At 45.7% G+C, this 13,584-nt stretch overlaps 5 protein-coding genes across 5 annotated transcripts; 1 reads left to right on the forward strand and 4 right to left on the reverse strand.

Moving 5' to 3' along the window:
* Positions 1-280: 280 nt before the first annotated feature.
* M431DRAFT_94444 (glycoside hydrolase family 27 protein) lies at positions 281-1,813 on the reverse strand (the record flags this gene model as incomplete). The annotated part of the gene is made up of 2 exons (XM_024924586.1): positions 281-1,214; positions 1,263-1,813. 2 exons carry the CDS (start codon positions 1,811-1,813, stop codon positions 281-283), a joined length of 1,485 nt encoding a protein of 494 aa, XP_024770671.1.
* Positions 1,814-3,619: 1,806 nt separating this feature from the next.
* M431DRAFT_523660 (hypothetical protein) lies at positions 3,620-5,314 on the reverse strand (the record flags this gene model as incomplete). The annotated part of the gene is made up of 3 exons (XM_024920553.1): positions 3,620-3,834; positions 3,907-5,016; positions 5,149-5,314. 3 exons carry the CDS (start codon positions 5,312-5,314, stop codon positions 3,713-3,715), a joined length of 1,398 nt encoding a protein of 465 aa, XP_024770672.1. The 3' UTR covers positions 3,620-3,712.
* A 637-nt stretch (positions 5,315-5,951) lies between these two features.
* M431DRAFT_541044 (hypothetical protein) lies at positions 5,952-7,790 on the reverse strand (the record flags this gene model as incomplete). Its single annotated transcript, XM_024921089.1, has 6 exons — positions 5,952-6,108; positions 6,191-6,262; positions 6,322-6,633; positions 6,701-7,007; positions 7,091-7,599; positions 7,657-7,790. The coding sequence occupies 6 exons, from the start codon at positions 7,788-7,790 to the stop codon at positions 5,952-5,954; spliced, it is 1,491 nt and encodes a 496-aa protein (XP_024770673.1).
* Positions 7,791-8,826: 1,036 nt separating this feature from the next.
* Positions 8,827-10,589, forward strand: M431DRAFT_523661 (hypothetical protein; the record flags this gene model as incomplete). The annotated part of the gene is made up of 3 exons (XM_024920554.1): positions 8,827-8,969; positions 9,102-9,675; positions 9,740-10,589. 3 exons carry the CDS (start codon positions 8,827-8,829, stop codon positions 10,475-10,477), a joined length of 1,455 nt encoding a protein of 484 aa, XP_024770674.1. The 3' UTR covers positions 10,478-10,589.
* Positions 10,590-10,762: 173 nt separating this feature from the next.
* Positions 10,763-12,169, reverse strand: M431DRAFT_511858 (hypothetical protein). Its single transcript, XM_024919750.1, has one exon. The coding sequence runs from the start codon at positions 11,970-11,972 to the stop codon at positions 10,935-10,937; it is 1,038 nt and encodes a 345-aa protein (XP_024770675.1). The 5' UTR covers positions 11,973-12,169; the 3' UTR covers positions 10,763-10,934.
* Positions 12,170-13,584: the final 1,415 nt, after the last annotated feature.

Here is a 13,584-nt window from a genome sequence, read left to right on the forward strand (position 1 = left end):
ATCAACGTAGTCTCTGTATTCTCTTAAGTAATACTCAAGTAATCACGCACATCCTCATATGGTGGCCTCAATAGTGTGTTTGTCGGCGATGCCGTCTCGATACCCCCTACATTCTTTGCATGTCACCTTTTGCGGAGTATATAATATTTAATATATTTCTGTAAGATGGCTCTATTTACATGTTTATACCGAAATAATTTCCAACGCTATTGACATTTGTTGACCGCTTTGTTATGCTTCTTGTAGAATAGCTCGATTGTGTGAGGGTTATTGTTTCGACTTAGTTGGTGGCAGTGAGATAGTAGAGAACACTTTCACCAGGGCCCAGATTTGACGCAATGACAGATGTTGCTACACCAAGATCACTATGATCCTCGCCACCAGAACCGCCACCTCCGAGAACCCTGCGCACGCTCCAACCCGGAGCTCCGTTGGGTTGGCCGTTTGCTATTCCCAAGAGTGATAGTGAGATGTTCACCAATTGGACTCCTTGGAGATTTTTATTGAAACCTCCTTGCCCAAGGTCTGGACCGTAGTTGGCTAGAACGACGACGGCGTTCTTGTTGCCTGCGTTGGGCCCAGCAATCCAGGCTTGGAGCTGTTCAGATGCTTGAGATCCAGGATTGGAGGTTCCGAATGGATTTTTGGGCTGCATCGGAAACTGAGCTGTGAAATCAGCAACCGAGAGAAATTCGGGGTCATAAAGCAACTCCCGCCCAAGCGTGTCAAGTTGTGTTAAATCCGAACCGGTGATCAAGTTTGCGCCTGCGCCGACCCAATGAATCGCAACTGTGTACCTCTGGACGTTTGAGAGGCCGGTGAGTGATTGAGCGTTACCCGTGTACACGTTATCCATATCAGGTCGGATCATTATTGGGGTACCTTGGCGCGCAGGGTCTTCTTCTTGTTGATTAATGAAGCTTCGGTACTGCTCAATTGCTCGCTGGACTGTATTGAATCCCAAGAATTGGCTTGCCTGAGCGTTGTTGATGTCCTGGTCTAGGCGCAAGCCATCTGCATTACCACGCCAAAGGAAGAAGTCTGCTGCTGAATTCCGGTCCAGCTTCCACGAGAGATCTAATCTCATCGGGCGACTGGCTTGTTGGATTGCCTTGTGATACGCCACAGCAGCTAGAGAGTTATTGGCGGGCAGATCTTCGTTGGCCTGGGGGCTTCCAGGAGTCATGAAATCAAGCTTGATGTAATCCACTCCCCTATTGCATCGTGTTAGCGGCATCTAAAGACTGACTTTGAGATCATACATTGCAGCCCAGTTGTTAACCACAGAGTTATGCCATTGTTGAACGCCGTTCTTGCTGAAATCAAATGTCTGCCTTAGATTGTAACTCGGCTGGCTCGTGTCAAACAACGTCCCCAGCTTGATGTTGGTTCCTTGAACAGTAACGCCTGCGTCGGCCGACAATGCTCCTGGAAGTGCATATATACCGAGAAGCTTTCCTTGCGAGTGCAGCCGATTGGCCAATGCTGTCAAGTTTGGGAATACAGAAGTGTCTGGCACAAGACGACCAAACTGATCGCCTCCGTTTCCCGACCAGCCCGAGTCTATACTGCACAAGGTGTATCCTGCAGTGGCATTCAAAAGATCGCATTGAGTTTGCACATTGGCTTGATTGAGAGTGAACGTGTTGCCTCCGCGGGCTTGCATGCCAAAAGAGTTCCATCCGCGAGGAGGCGCATTGAACCCGTTAGCACTTGTTCCGTAGAAAGGAATGAAGAGTTGGCTCGTGGCTGTTGTTGCTGTCGCCAGTATCAGCGGAACTGTGAGGAGCGAAGGGCTGTGTTTGTCCCGCATTTTGTTGGTTCTTCTGCCTGCTGTGGAAATGTATAATGGTTATCTGTGCAAGTGCCCGCATCAATAACGAGGGGAAACGGCCTTAATATATCGCATCATCGGTCTTTTGTAGACTAAAAGTGGCACATGGTGTCTCGGAACTCCGGTCAATAGCATAAGGGGTTATATTCGGTGCAAGACAAATAAGACAAATAATACTAGTGTAAGACGGCTGAAATGGCAGAGATCTGCCTTCGTATGATGCTTGGCTTAGTTAACAGCTTCCTTTTGGAGATTAGGGATGATGGTGCCTACTGTTTCAATTACATAGACTCGATCTGGCATTTTAATGGTTGATTCATGTATGTGGGCTTTTCTGTTACCTCCCTTTTCAAGTTGCCAAGCGTCAGCGATCAGTTGATACGGTATCGCGCTTCTCTAGCTCACTAGCTTCTTCACTCTGTGGTAATGATTTGATGAGCACCTTAAGGAGAATTGGTTAGGCCTATTAGGTGGAACATAGCCCTTAGGTTTGCAGATGTTGCTAGACTCTAGATATTGTAAAGGTTGTAGACTAGATGTATTTTTATAGTATTTACTATGGGAAATATATTTCTTGCTTATGTCTATTTGCACACTTTTCTGTATTTTTTTTTTAGCGACTTCAGGTACTGGCAGGCCTTTTCTAGTAACTTGAGGTAATAGCAAGCCTTTTCTTTGCTAACTCGGTCTCCTTCATCTCCATTATTAACTGCCGGCCTGAGGCCTTCAAAAAGTCAATTCATTAGCAAGCGCATACACATTCAGCGATATTATAACACCAATACCCCACTAGATCTCACCGCATATGACACGCTCCACTAGCTGACGCTGCTATACTGGAGGGAGCTTGGCAGACTTAGCGGATTGGCCGGAAGGATGGCTCGGATCGTTGATGGGCGCGGGCTGGAAGCAAAATTAAACGAATCAATACTCCATACTTGTCTCGCTTTCGGAAGGCTGGTTGTCCTTCAAACCATTCATTTTACTCATTGCGCTTCTACTTCCCACTTGATTACAGAGATCCAATCTTTTACACAACACGCCACGGGGTCTAGAACTTATATAATACGTTTTGATACACATCTCTCATGAAGAATCATTACATACGATAACTCCGCCAAGCGGAGGACAGAAAACCGAGACCGAGACGATTTCGAGCACACACAAGTTGAACCATACAGTACAAAGGGCATACCTGCTATATCTACATTTCTCTAGTGACTGCTACTATATGTATATGTCTCTAGTGACTGCTACTATATGTATATGTCTCTAGTAACTGCTACTATATGTACATTTCTCTAGTAGTTGCTATTATATCTATATTTATTTAGTAACTACCACTTTATTTATGTATTAAAATCCAGGTGTTAGCTGAATTGGCATTCTCCTACAAAAGCACTCCTCGATGAGTGGAGTACTAAGCCGGTGCTCAAATTACTGAATGTATGTGCGTATTCATTTTGCGGTTTCGCTTTTTCTGACCCTTGCTTGTCTGCATAGTCATGTCGGAATAACTTATATCGAATTGCCAATGAATCAAATATAGAGTACTCTTTGACGATCGACATGTGCTATGCATCTCCTTCTGTATTGGTGCGCTATACATTCTGCATACTTCGTCACCTCAATTGGAGTTGGTCGATTTGGAGAGATTTCAATCTGCTTTATTACGCCGCAGGATGGAAACATCAAGGATCCATTATAGCTTTACGTGGGTATCTCATTAAAGATCAGAAGACCTTGTAAAGCGTACTATATATGGATGAATGCTGACTGTGAAAGGTCTGAGTTCTCTTCTCATTTTTTAATGCCACTCTCCCTTCGATATTTGGCCATCCCATTTTCTAACATACAGGTCTCTATATCTATACTGGCCTATTGTTTCTCTGTTTCCAGTAGTTCATCGCTTGCTTGTGGCGACTTCCCTGCTCGATCGGTATCAGTCTCGTCAGGATTGTGGCTACGAACGACAAGATAAGTGGGAACAACCGCTAATCCTACATTCAAAGTGCCATGTTAGAAATTTGTTGTGCTTTCCTCAAATTCAGACATCATTTAGCTTGACTCACCAAGAAGAATTGTGTTTACAGCCAGCGGCACTCGTCCCCCGTACCAGTTCTTCGTATTGAGACCATAAGACACAGCCTGGGCAAAGCTCTCCTGGCCACGCAAAATACCCGTCAATCGAGTGAGCTCTGACACGTTATCTGTCATGGTAGCTACAAGATAGTATAGCCAGCTCTGGGCCGCCTGTTGTGAAAAGCTCCACAGGAAGAGAACAAAGAAGCCTTTGACAAAGCCAGGGGTACTCCAATCCAACAAGGGGGGATTGGACGTGTATTGTTCCGATACTACCCAGCCATAGACCCATGAGAGAATATGAGTAGCAACGACATAATAGTACCCATATTCCAATCGCTTTCTAACAGAGAAACGAGTCCAGTCAAGCCACAGACTGAGGATCTGTGAAGAAAAGAGCGTCGCGAAGTTGCTGACAAACCCTATGAGCGCCCTTCCTCTCAAACTAAAATAATATGCTTGAAAGTTGCCGCTGTACTGGTTGAAATAGGCAGCCCAGAATATGGGAAGGAGGAGAAGGACATTGCGCTTTTTGGAGGTGTTATACAAAGCCTTGAACTCGGCGATTAAGGACTTTTCTCCCATGACGATAACTCGCGACCCATCACTTCTCTGGACCTTCTCCGGCGGCGACAGAGCCAAGGCAAGGGGAGCCGCTAGGCACTGCAGGACAATGAAGACAATGTAGGTAACATAACCGACCTTTCCCTTGTGTGAGGTCTTCACATTCAGACCCAGAACAATGGCGCCACCAACAATTGGTCCAAGTGTTCTAAACCATACCCAGATGTTGAGATATCTGGCACGCTTGGTAGGCTCTGGGTATCCAAGAGCGATGGCTCCCTCGCTCGCCCAAAAGAGACCGGCAGATATACCACAGGCGACGGCACCGACGAAGACAAACCATTCATTGCCAAAACGGTTGTTCGTATAAAGTGCAGCCGAATAAAGCGGGTAGCCGATGGCGCCGAGTAAGAGGGTATATGAGAGTCCGATTGTATTGGCAATTGGCCCCCCAAACAAACAAAAGAAGCCCATAAGTCCAAAGACAAGGGAATTGCCCCCGTTAATTAGATATGGTGATTCAGCTCCTCCAGCGCCTATTGAGGTGAAGCATTAGATGGGGGTTGTCCGTGGGGTGGGTTTTCCTCCGAGTTGGATCACGAAGGGTGGATCCAACGGGTACCAAAACACAACACAAAAAAGAGAATTAGAATGGTATAAATGCATACCTAGAGAGTTCATGGCATTCCAGAGACCTGGAGCTAGAAACCCAACTCCTCCAATAACGCAGGCGTTGAATAGCGTACTGCGGTACCATTGCGGCTTCTGGGTCGACAGAGGGGTAACGTGCTCCTCGGAGCCATTTTTGGCGACGTCAGCCTCTATATCAGCCATGGTACTGTGCTATTTTGCAGCAGCTTGGATTTCTGTTGAGTAAAATGCATACGATTTGGATCTCGTGTGAGGGGGTTGATCTTCTATTTAAGTGCTGTGTTCTATCTACAATATGGGGCCATTTTAGCAGGACAAAGCGACATGCGCTTCAGATACAGGGAACATAATGAACATAATCAAGGAACGAATTGCCTATTCTTGGGCTTTCAGTATATAAATTTGCGAAATGCTCATTCTTTTTGAAAATGGCGTGAGAAGACAATGTGGATCCATCAACCAATAAAGTACCGGCATCATGATTCGTGTAAACGCGATAAATGGAGTTTTTCATCTAAAGAACAAGAAGTGCCGCGCATCTTACCGCTTTTCGACGGCATTAGTACCGTTCAGTGAGCATTTCTATGACAAAGATGATGGATATTCACATGGGGCTCGCGGCTGGCTAAAAGGCAACCGATAACAACACATTTAGTCAATATATCGCCCCAATGGACGCAAGGCTGCTGCATTTACTGGAAGTGACTTTTATCGCTGGAGACCAAACGTTGAGTTGACTGATGAAGGATGAAAGAGGAGGCAATACGCCGATACATTTGCTGAATGCTTCCTATTCGGTCTTGTGCAGCGTCGGGTCGCTTCATGGTACATATACTCTAGGGCTTAATCCCGCCTCGCGTTGACTCTTTCCTTCAGCTACTCTTTGGTTGTGTCGTATGTAGACAACGAGTTGCACTATGGCACTGGCGATTCCTATTGAGACCATAATGATCATGATGCGCAAGCCCTTTGAATAGCTGGGACGAGTTACGGTTAGCTTATCTCTCACTGTATTTGCGCCAAAAAAGGTCATTCTGTCTTCACAATGATTCAACTCACAGCGGCTTATCATCTGCTTGAAAGTATTGTGCTCCGGCCATGAGACCACTAATAGCAGACATGACCCACATGCTGCGGTATATCAACATCAACAAATGTCTCGTTGGAAGGGCATGGCGTGAATAACTTACGCGATGCTAATGCTCCTTTCTCTGGGGTCGTTGCAGTTAAGTTGAACCCAGGAATTGTGAACGGGATGGTAGCCAACGGCGAAGCTGTTAACAGCCGTCCACAAACCCCATCGCGACCACTTGCCTACATGAGGCTGAAGTGAGCGAGCCACAATCAACGTGATTAAGTAGCATGTCTGGGCTGCAATCACAGAAGCACCTCGCTGATTGGTGCGGTCGCTTAGAAACGCAAACATGAAAACAACGGCAAGGGCAAGAAATGCGCCGACTGCAGCCAAAGCATTTGCCCTTGTTCTGTCAAAACCTAACGACCTGATGAGATTTCCCGTGAGTTAGAACAAGTATGAGCATTATAACGCCATTCAGTAACAAAACGTACATGATGATTGATGGCGTATATGTGGTCAAAGGACTCCAAGTTGAGAAGACAACAAAGGTCGAGACAAAATGTGGCCACCGGCGGTAGTGAGATACTGTGCTCCACACAACTGAGAGAGGAATCTTCTTGAGACCCTGTCCGCTTCGATCCTCATCGCCATCTTTTTCGAGACGCTTTAGCAGTATCTTTGATTCAGACTCTGAGAATCTAATGAATCCTGAGCTTAATAGAGGTTTTGGGTGAGAGGGTGACCCTGGAAGGAAAACCAAGAGGACTATAGAAACACAGATGGTAAAAAGACCCTCAACTAAACACTGCCATCAGTTATCAAGCAGAGTATAGAATGGATGAAAGAGACGCCAAGATCAGGAGAGTTTCCATTTGTCTTACGTAGAAAGAGCCATTGCCATCCTCGGAGGCCTCGGTGACCATCCAGCAGCAAGATACCTGAAGCCAGTAGAGGGCTGATTGCGTTACCCCCAAACATGCCGAAGAAGAAGATAGCTACTCTTTTCGCCAGCTCTCGTCTGTTGTACCAGGTCGACAAGGTATAACATGCTCCAGGAATGTAGCCGGCTTCAGCAAATCCGAGAAGAAGGCGAGTAGCAAGAAATCCTCCTCGATTCTTGATAAATACTTGCATTATGGCGATGAAACCAAATGCAAATACCTGAGCAGATATCCATTTGCGTGGGCCGACACGCTGGAGTGCCATGTTGCATGGAATCTCAAAAATGACAATACTCATGAACATGAGCTGGTTTCCCAAGTTAATTGTGGACTGAGTGACATGAATATCTGTTGCAAAGCCTCCCGTCAGGGCGCTTGCAATATTCATGCGATCAAGTTGGAATACCAGCAAGCCGAGGAAGAGAAGTGGCAACACGGTCATGTCTACTCTTGTACAAAGTTAGAAGGTTCTTCAAACGTCTCAAGGGAGGATATATTCAATGTACTTTGTACGAACTCTCAACTCGTCAACCAAGTTCCATCCTGGCTGCTCTTCTCCTCTAAGCGATACATCGGAATCTTCTTGTAGCGTATTATTTGCGAAGCTGCCTTGCTGCTTCTCTTCTCGTTTTTCACTCATTTTCGATGACACGGTTTACTAACGGCTGCAGGAAATTGATGTTGCATGAAGTGGCTAGGTAGAATGCTACCATGGGGGCAAACACGTTGCAAATGTAGGTACGAGCATATGCATGATGATCTCGGATCTATTTAAGAACATACATAAGTCAAAAAGACGAACATAGTCCAAAGGCCATGGCACTGAACATCAAATATTCAATCGTCACCAATAACGGCGTAGCGTCTCTTTGCGTAATCGCCAATTATGGCGTGCTAGAAGATATACCCGATTCTCTCTAGATGGCCAAGGTGTGATGATGGAGATCTCACTAGTGACCTTTTGGATAATGGTGGGCTGGCGAAATATCTTTGGGATGACACTTAAGACCATCTAGACGGTCTTTATTACATTTGTCATAATTTAGTAAATGGTGAAGGCATTTAACCTGGATATCTGAAATCTCCATCGTTAGACTCATCTGTGATAAGGTTTCCCGCCACTCCATGATGAGGAAAGCCAAACTCTTTGATAGGTAATTACTGGGCCAACCGATGCATATACTGTTCCTGATTTTGCTCACATTCATCTAATTTTTCTATTTAGCAGGATTCCTACTAAACAATATTCGTACGAGGCCTTTCTCGTGGGAGAGCATCTCTCTGTTGATGTTGATCGTTGCATCTCAATGCCGAGCACTAGTGAGCTCCAGCTAAGAGGCTATCAGATTGCGTGATGGAACCCACCATTTGCGCAATGCCGGCAGATCGACCTGCGCAACAAGCAAAACAAGCAAATCTAGGCTTTGGAATCAGCTGGTTCAGTAATTAGACTTATTGCGGCGCGTGCGGCATATGCGGCAGGTTGGAGATAACCGAAAATGTTATTAACTTTATTACATGCCATAATCCACCATGGAATCTAAATCATCAATTACCCCAGCTTCTTCGCTGTGTGGTAGTTGAAGACTTGTCATTTTTCATTCTTTCTTTATAACTGAGATCTAGATGGGAAATCCTACAATCTCTAACTTAACAAATTACTACCTCCAGCTATAATGACAGGCAGTGTTCCAGTGCGACGAGTGGCCGTCATTGGCGCCGGACCAGCAGGTGCTATTGCTATTGATGCCCTTGCTCAGGAGAAGGCATTCGATATCATTCGTGTGTTCGAACGCCGAGAACGTGCTGGAGGATGCTGGTACGTTATTATTATTCTACTGTCTCTCAGCATATACGGCTGTTTTCCCCTAGAGAAAGTACAACCCCTAACGGGGTAAAGTTTTCAGATAGGCGGAATAATCATTAACTGTAAATGTTGACTCAATGTTAGGATAGATGATGCATCGAGGCCTCCTACGCTGTCCAACTTCACTGCGTTGGCAAACCGCACAGCAGATACTCCCTTGGCTGTTCCAAAAACCCTCCCAGCCCAAACGCAGATATCAAGCCAGCCTCGGTTCTCGGAGTCATCAGTCTATCCGTATCTTGAAACTAACATTGACCATCTGCCTATGGAATTTAGTCAAGAGCCAATTCCAGAGGAGCGTAGTGAGCTCTCAATATCTAATCACGGGCCAGATACCCCGTTTAGAAAATGGGATGTTATTCAGAGATATGTTCAAAGTCTTGTTGATAGAAGGGGCTATCGTGACTTCGTTTCTTACAACACCACTGTGGAGAAAGTAGAAAAGATTGGTACCGAGTGGAAAGTTGTATTGCGCAAAAGTGGACAGCGCAGCGATTACTGGTGGGTAGAATGGTTTGATGCCGTCGTTGTCGCTAGTGGGCATTTCTGGGTACCCTATATTCCTCCGATTGAAGGATTGGAGGCATTCGAGAAGGCAAGGCCGGGGAGTGTAATCCACAGTAAACACTTTCGCGACCGAGAGCCATTTAATGGCAAGGTAAGTCATAAGCTATCCAGGAGTAGAATTATCGTCGAAAGAGAGTCTAAAGTTTTCTCTCCAGCGCGTCGTTGTCGTCGGAGCATCCGTCTCCGGAGCTGATATCGCCTTCGATCTTGTCAATACGGCACAAACACCAGTACACGCCATCACGATTGGACACACCATCAATGGATATTTTGGAGGAGAGGCTTTTAACCATCCCAAAATAAGAAACCATCCGTCAATTGCTCGAGTGGAAGGCAGAACTGTTCATTTGGTGGATGGAAACTCGATTGCCAATGTCGATTACATCGTTTTCAGCACAGGCTACAGCTGGTCTATGCCTTTCCTCCCCGATGTTCCGGTCCGCAATAATCGGGTGCCAGATCTATACCAGCATGTTGTTTGGCAAAATGACCCGACCTTGCTTTTCGTCGGAGCCGTCGCAGCGGGTTTGACATTTAAAGTATTCGAATGGCAAGCAGTTCTAGCAGCACGACTCCTCGCAGGACGAGCTACGCTGCCCCCAGTTGAAGAGATGCGAAAATGGGAAACTGAGAGGATCAAAGTGCGCGGAGATGGCGTCAAATTCACATTGATATTTCCTGACTTCGAAGACTATTTTGAAACACTAAGAGAGTTAGCTGGCAAAGGAGAGGATGGGAAAGGGCGCAAGCTTCCAAAGTTTCAGAGAGAATGGGTAAGAGCCTTTCTCGATGGACATGAACGACGAAAGGCCATGTGGAAACGACTAAACGAAAAGGCTCAAAAAGAATTGAGTGCTACCAAAGAAGTCAACTTCGAGAAAGCGCGGCTCTAAAGCTATTAATTACGCGGATCATTTACTTGGATTAGAGGAGTCGGCGCAACTCTCTCTTGGTCTAAAGATGTACATAACCGGAATTGCTCATTAAGAAAATGGATAGAAAAGTATACAAAGAAACCGTATTGCCAAGTGGAATATCGACAATCGATACTACGAATTTTCCGGGTCACGCTGCTTGTTCATACCTTGCCAAAGCGAATCTGAGCATACCGTTTCTTCACCGCAGGTTCCTCGCCTCGATGTTTGAGGCGGCTATCTTGATAGATGACTGTATAAAATGAAAATAATGGCTAATAAAAGCTGTTGCGATGGTGCGCTTCATTATGCCTGCCGTTTGTTGATCCCTATCCTCACTACATAGTATTTACGTATCAGTAGTGGACATTTTGTGATTGCAACGAACGTTATTCTGAAACTATTACTCTAGTAGAACTATTCAGTATTTGATGATTTAATAGTCTGCTACAGTACTTTTAATAGTTTCTTCAAGATTGGTCCAACCATGTCCAGCAAACCGCTTAAGCAGGTCTTCTGCCCGCCCATTGGTCACGATACTCATATCGCGCGGTAGATTCGGAATATCGTCTATAAATTTCTTGCTTGGATAGAGCTTCCTAAAGGCGGCCAAGATGTCATTCCAATTATATGGATAAGCGAACGTGAAGAGCCTCTCATTGTTCACGTCCTTGTACAAGAGCGCGGCAACATGAACAATGGCGTCGTCGACAATGTTGATGTAGTATTGCGGCGGCTGGCTTCGCACACCTTCTTCACCATCAAACCCATTCCAGAGGGCACGAATCCAGCCCAAGGTGCTGTGATATTTCTGGTGGTGTTTGTCGACAACAGGGCCGAAGTTCGCGTTCGGCAAGACAGTGTTGAGAATAAATTTTGGGTTGTTTTCGCGAACCCATTTCCATGCCTCTTTTTCTCCTTGAGTCTTACTGGCATAGTAGACGTCCAAGAGACGTTCGAACCCTTCATATGGTGGTGGCGCCCACGCTGCATTTATGGCCTCTTCGTTCCAAGTATTAGAGTCGATTGTAAAGACTTTTCCTGGCTTTGGAGCCGTGCAGGCACCGGACGAGGAAGTGAGAATGAAGCGCTTCATTTTAGGCTCTTTAGCAGCAGACTGGAGTGCGCCCACGGTCCCTTGAATAACAACTGGTATCGCAGCATTGGGATCCGCATTCTCCATCACTGGCGTGGCTGTGTGAATGAATCCAGAGGCACCCTTTACAGCTTCGTCAAAGCCACCGCTGGCTGCCATATCTGGTACTTCAACCAGCTCAATTTTTCCGGGGCCGTAGATATTAGAGAAGTGATCAATTAACCAGCTGTTCTTTTTCACGTCGCGAACGGTACCGCGAACAATGTAGCCCGCTTTGATAAGTTGGTCCACGATGTGGCTTGCAATGTTCCCGTTTGCCCCCGACACTACAACAGTAGAGCCAACGGGAATAGCAGGTTCGACGTCCAGGTGTGACATGATTAGACCTTCAATGAAAAACCGAGTCTGTATTGGTTTATTGAATGCAATGGGTTTTAATCAGGGCATGTAGCTCAAGTGCTTCATGCCAATGTCGAGGGAAAAGACCACCCTTATATACCCTTCAAATACCCAATGTATAGGCAAAGCTACTTTCCCCGCACAGAATTTCACTAAGTGTTTAGTCCGTAGAGAATCCAATAGGAAAGTTCGGAAGCAATGCAGCATTATGAGCATGAGTGACGCAAGAACCTCCTTCAAACGCTCTCCTGACAGTGAACGTTGCAATTGAGCCTCTTAAAAAGATGAACTTACGTCAACGATTCATTCTACGAGAATCTTGCATTATTAATCCCGTTTTCTTTGCCCAGTCTATGTTGAGAATCTTCTCTGAATGACCAAGGCGACTTGATCTTTGGCATCAACTGGATGTTCCGTAACAATGACAAAAGAGATATGGCCCTAGTCGCCCAAACTGTGATGCTTCATGCGGGGTAGAAAACGCGGGCATAATTGCCAATTTATATAGAGTTCATCAAGGAAACGGAGGCCTGATGGTCACTTCTGCATCTTATCAGCATATTTTAGTCAAATCTTAGCTTAAAAGTATCAGCTGGCGGGCGGTTCGCAATTCCTTCGGGCATAATGATGGGTCAGCCATTTCGTTGCGCGGAAAAGAGGATAACCCTGGGTACGACCACCAGGGCACCGATGACGTTGATTTAGGCATACTACCTGGCGATTGCATTCCACGTGGCTTACTCACTTCTTCGAACATTCTTTACTGGACCCTTATCGGATTCTGCCGATGATAGTTCACTTATTAGACACACTTGCCATACCTTAGTTATCTGATTGCCGAAGGTTGGCTTCTAAGTAATTCCAAAATCAGCACCTCTGTTTCTATTGGTTTACTATCAAGAGTGAATCAAAGCTGTCGCACGTTACACGTAGATTATCCTGAATCATATAGGCACGTAGACCAGCACCGCTGCGCTGCGTTTTTCGCTCTTGCTACATGACTAACAGAAATCTGATATGCACCAATCTGGCTTGTAGTTATGTTAGATACTATATGATGACAGAGACTTGCTTCTTGGAGATGAATTGAACAATGCTGCTGACTATTCCGTGGGCAAATATGCGTCTTGGTCTATCTCCTTGGAATCTTTAAAGTGGAGAGATAGAACTTGACGTATCATCAGCTGCTGACTCATGTCATGTTGATCGGGATAATTTCACAGACTATTGACTATAAGAATTTATACTCGGATATTCTCTCCGGGTAACGATTCCTACTACAACCAAGAGGGATATCCGCTGAGGCTGCCTTGCAGGTACATATAGACCACAGCCACCACACTGTACGACATTATAGATACATACCGTGCTGGGAGACTACGACTAATAACATAGAAAGCGGGGTTGTCGTGCATTAGCGTCCGGCATATTTTGACTGGATCTCGTCGTAGGCTGCCCTTTTTGTTGGAGAGAGGATTCTGGCCTCCACTTTCTAGATTACTCCAAGACAGTCTAACCGGAAGAATATGCCAAGGACGGAGCATTGTTGTCTAGATCCGTAGACGATAAGTCTGTCAATAACTTATCTGCA

This window comes from Trichoderma harzianum (assembly GCF_003025095.1).
Source record: "Trichoderma harzianum CBS 226.95 unplaced genomic scaffold M431scaffold_13, whole genome shotgun sequence".
NCBI lineage: Eukaryota > Fungi > Ascomycota > Sordariomycetes > Hypocreales > Hypocreaceae > Trichoderma > Trichoderma harzianum.

Bases quoted from the DNA above. Each gene is read 5' to 3' on its own strand.
- M431DRAFT_511858 (XM_024919750.1), bottom strand. From the start codon at position 11,972: ATGTCACACCTGGACGTCGAACCTGCTATTCCCGTTGGCTCTACTGTT.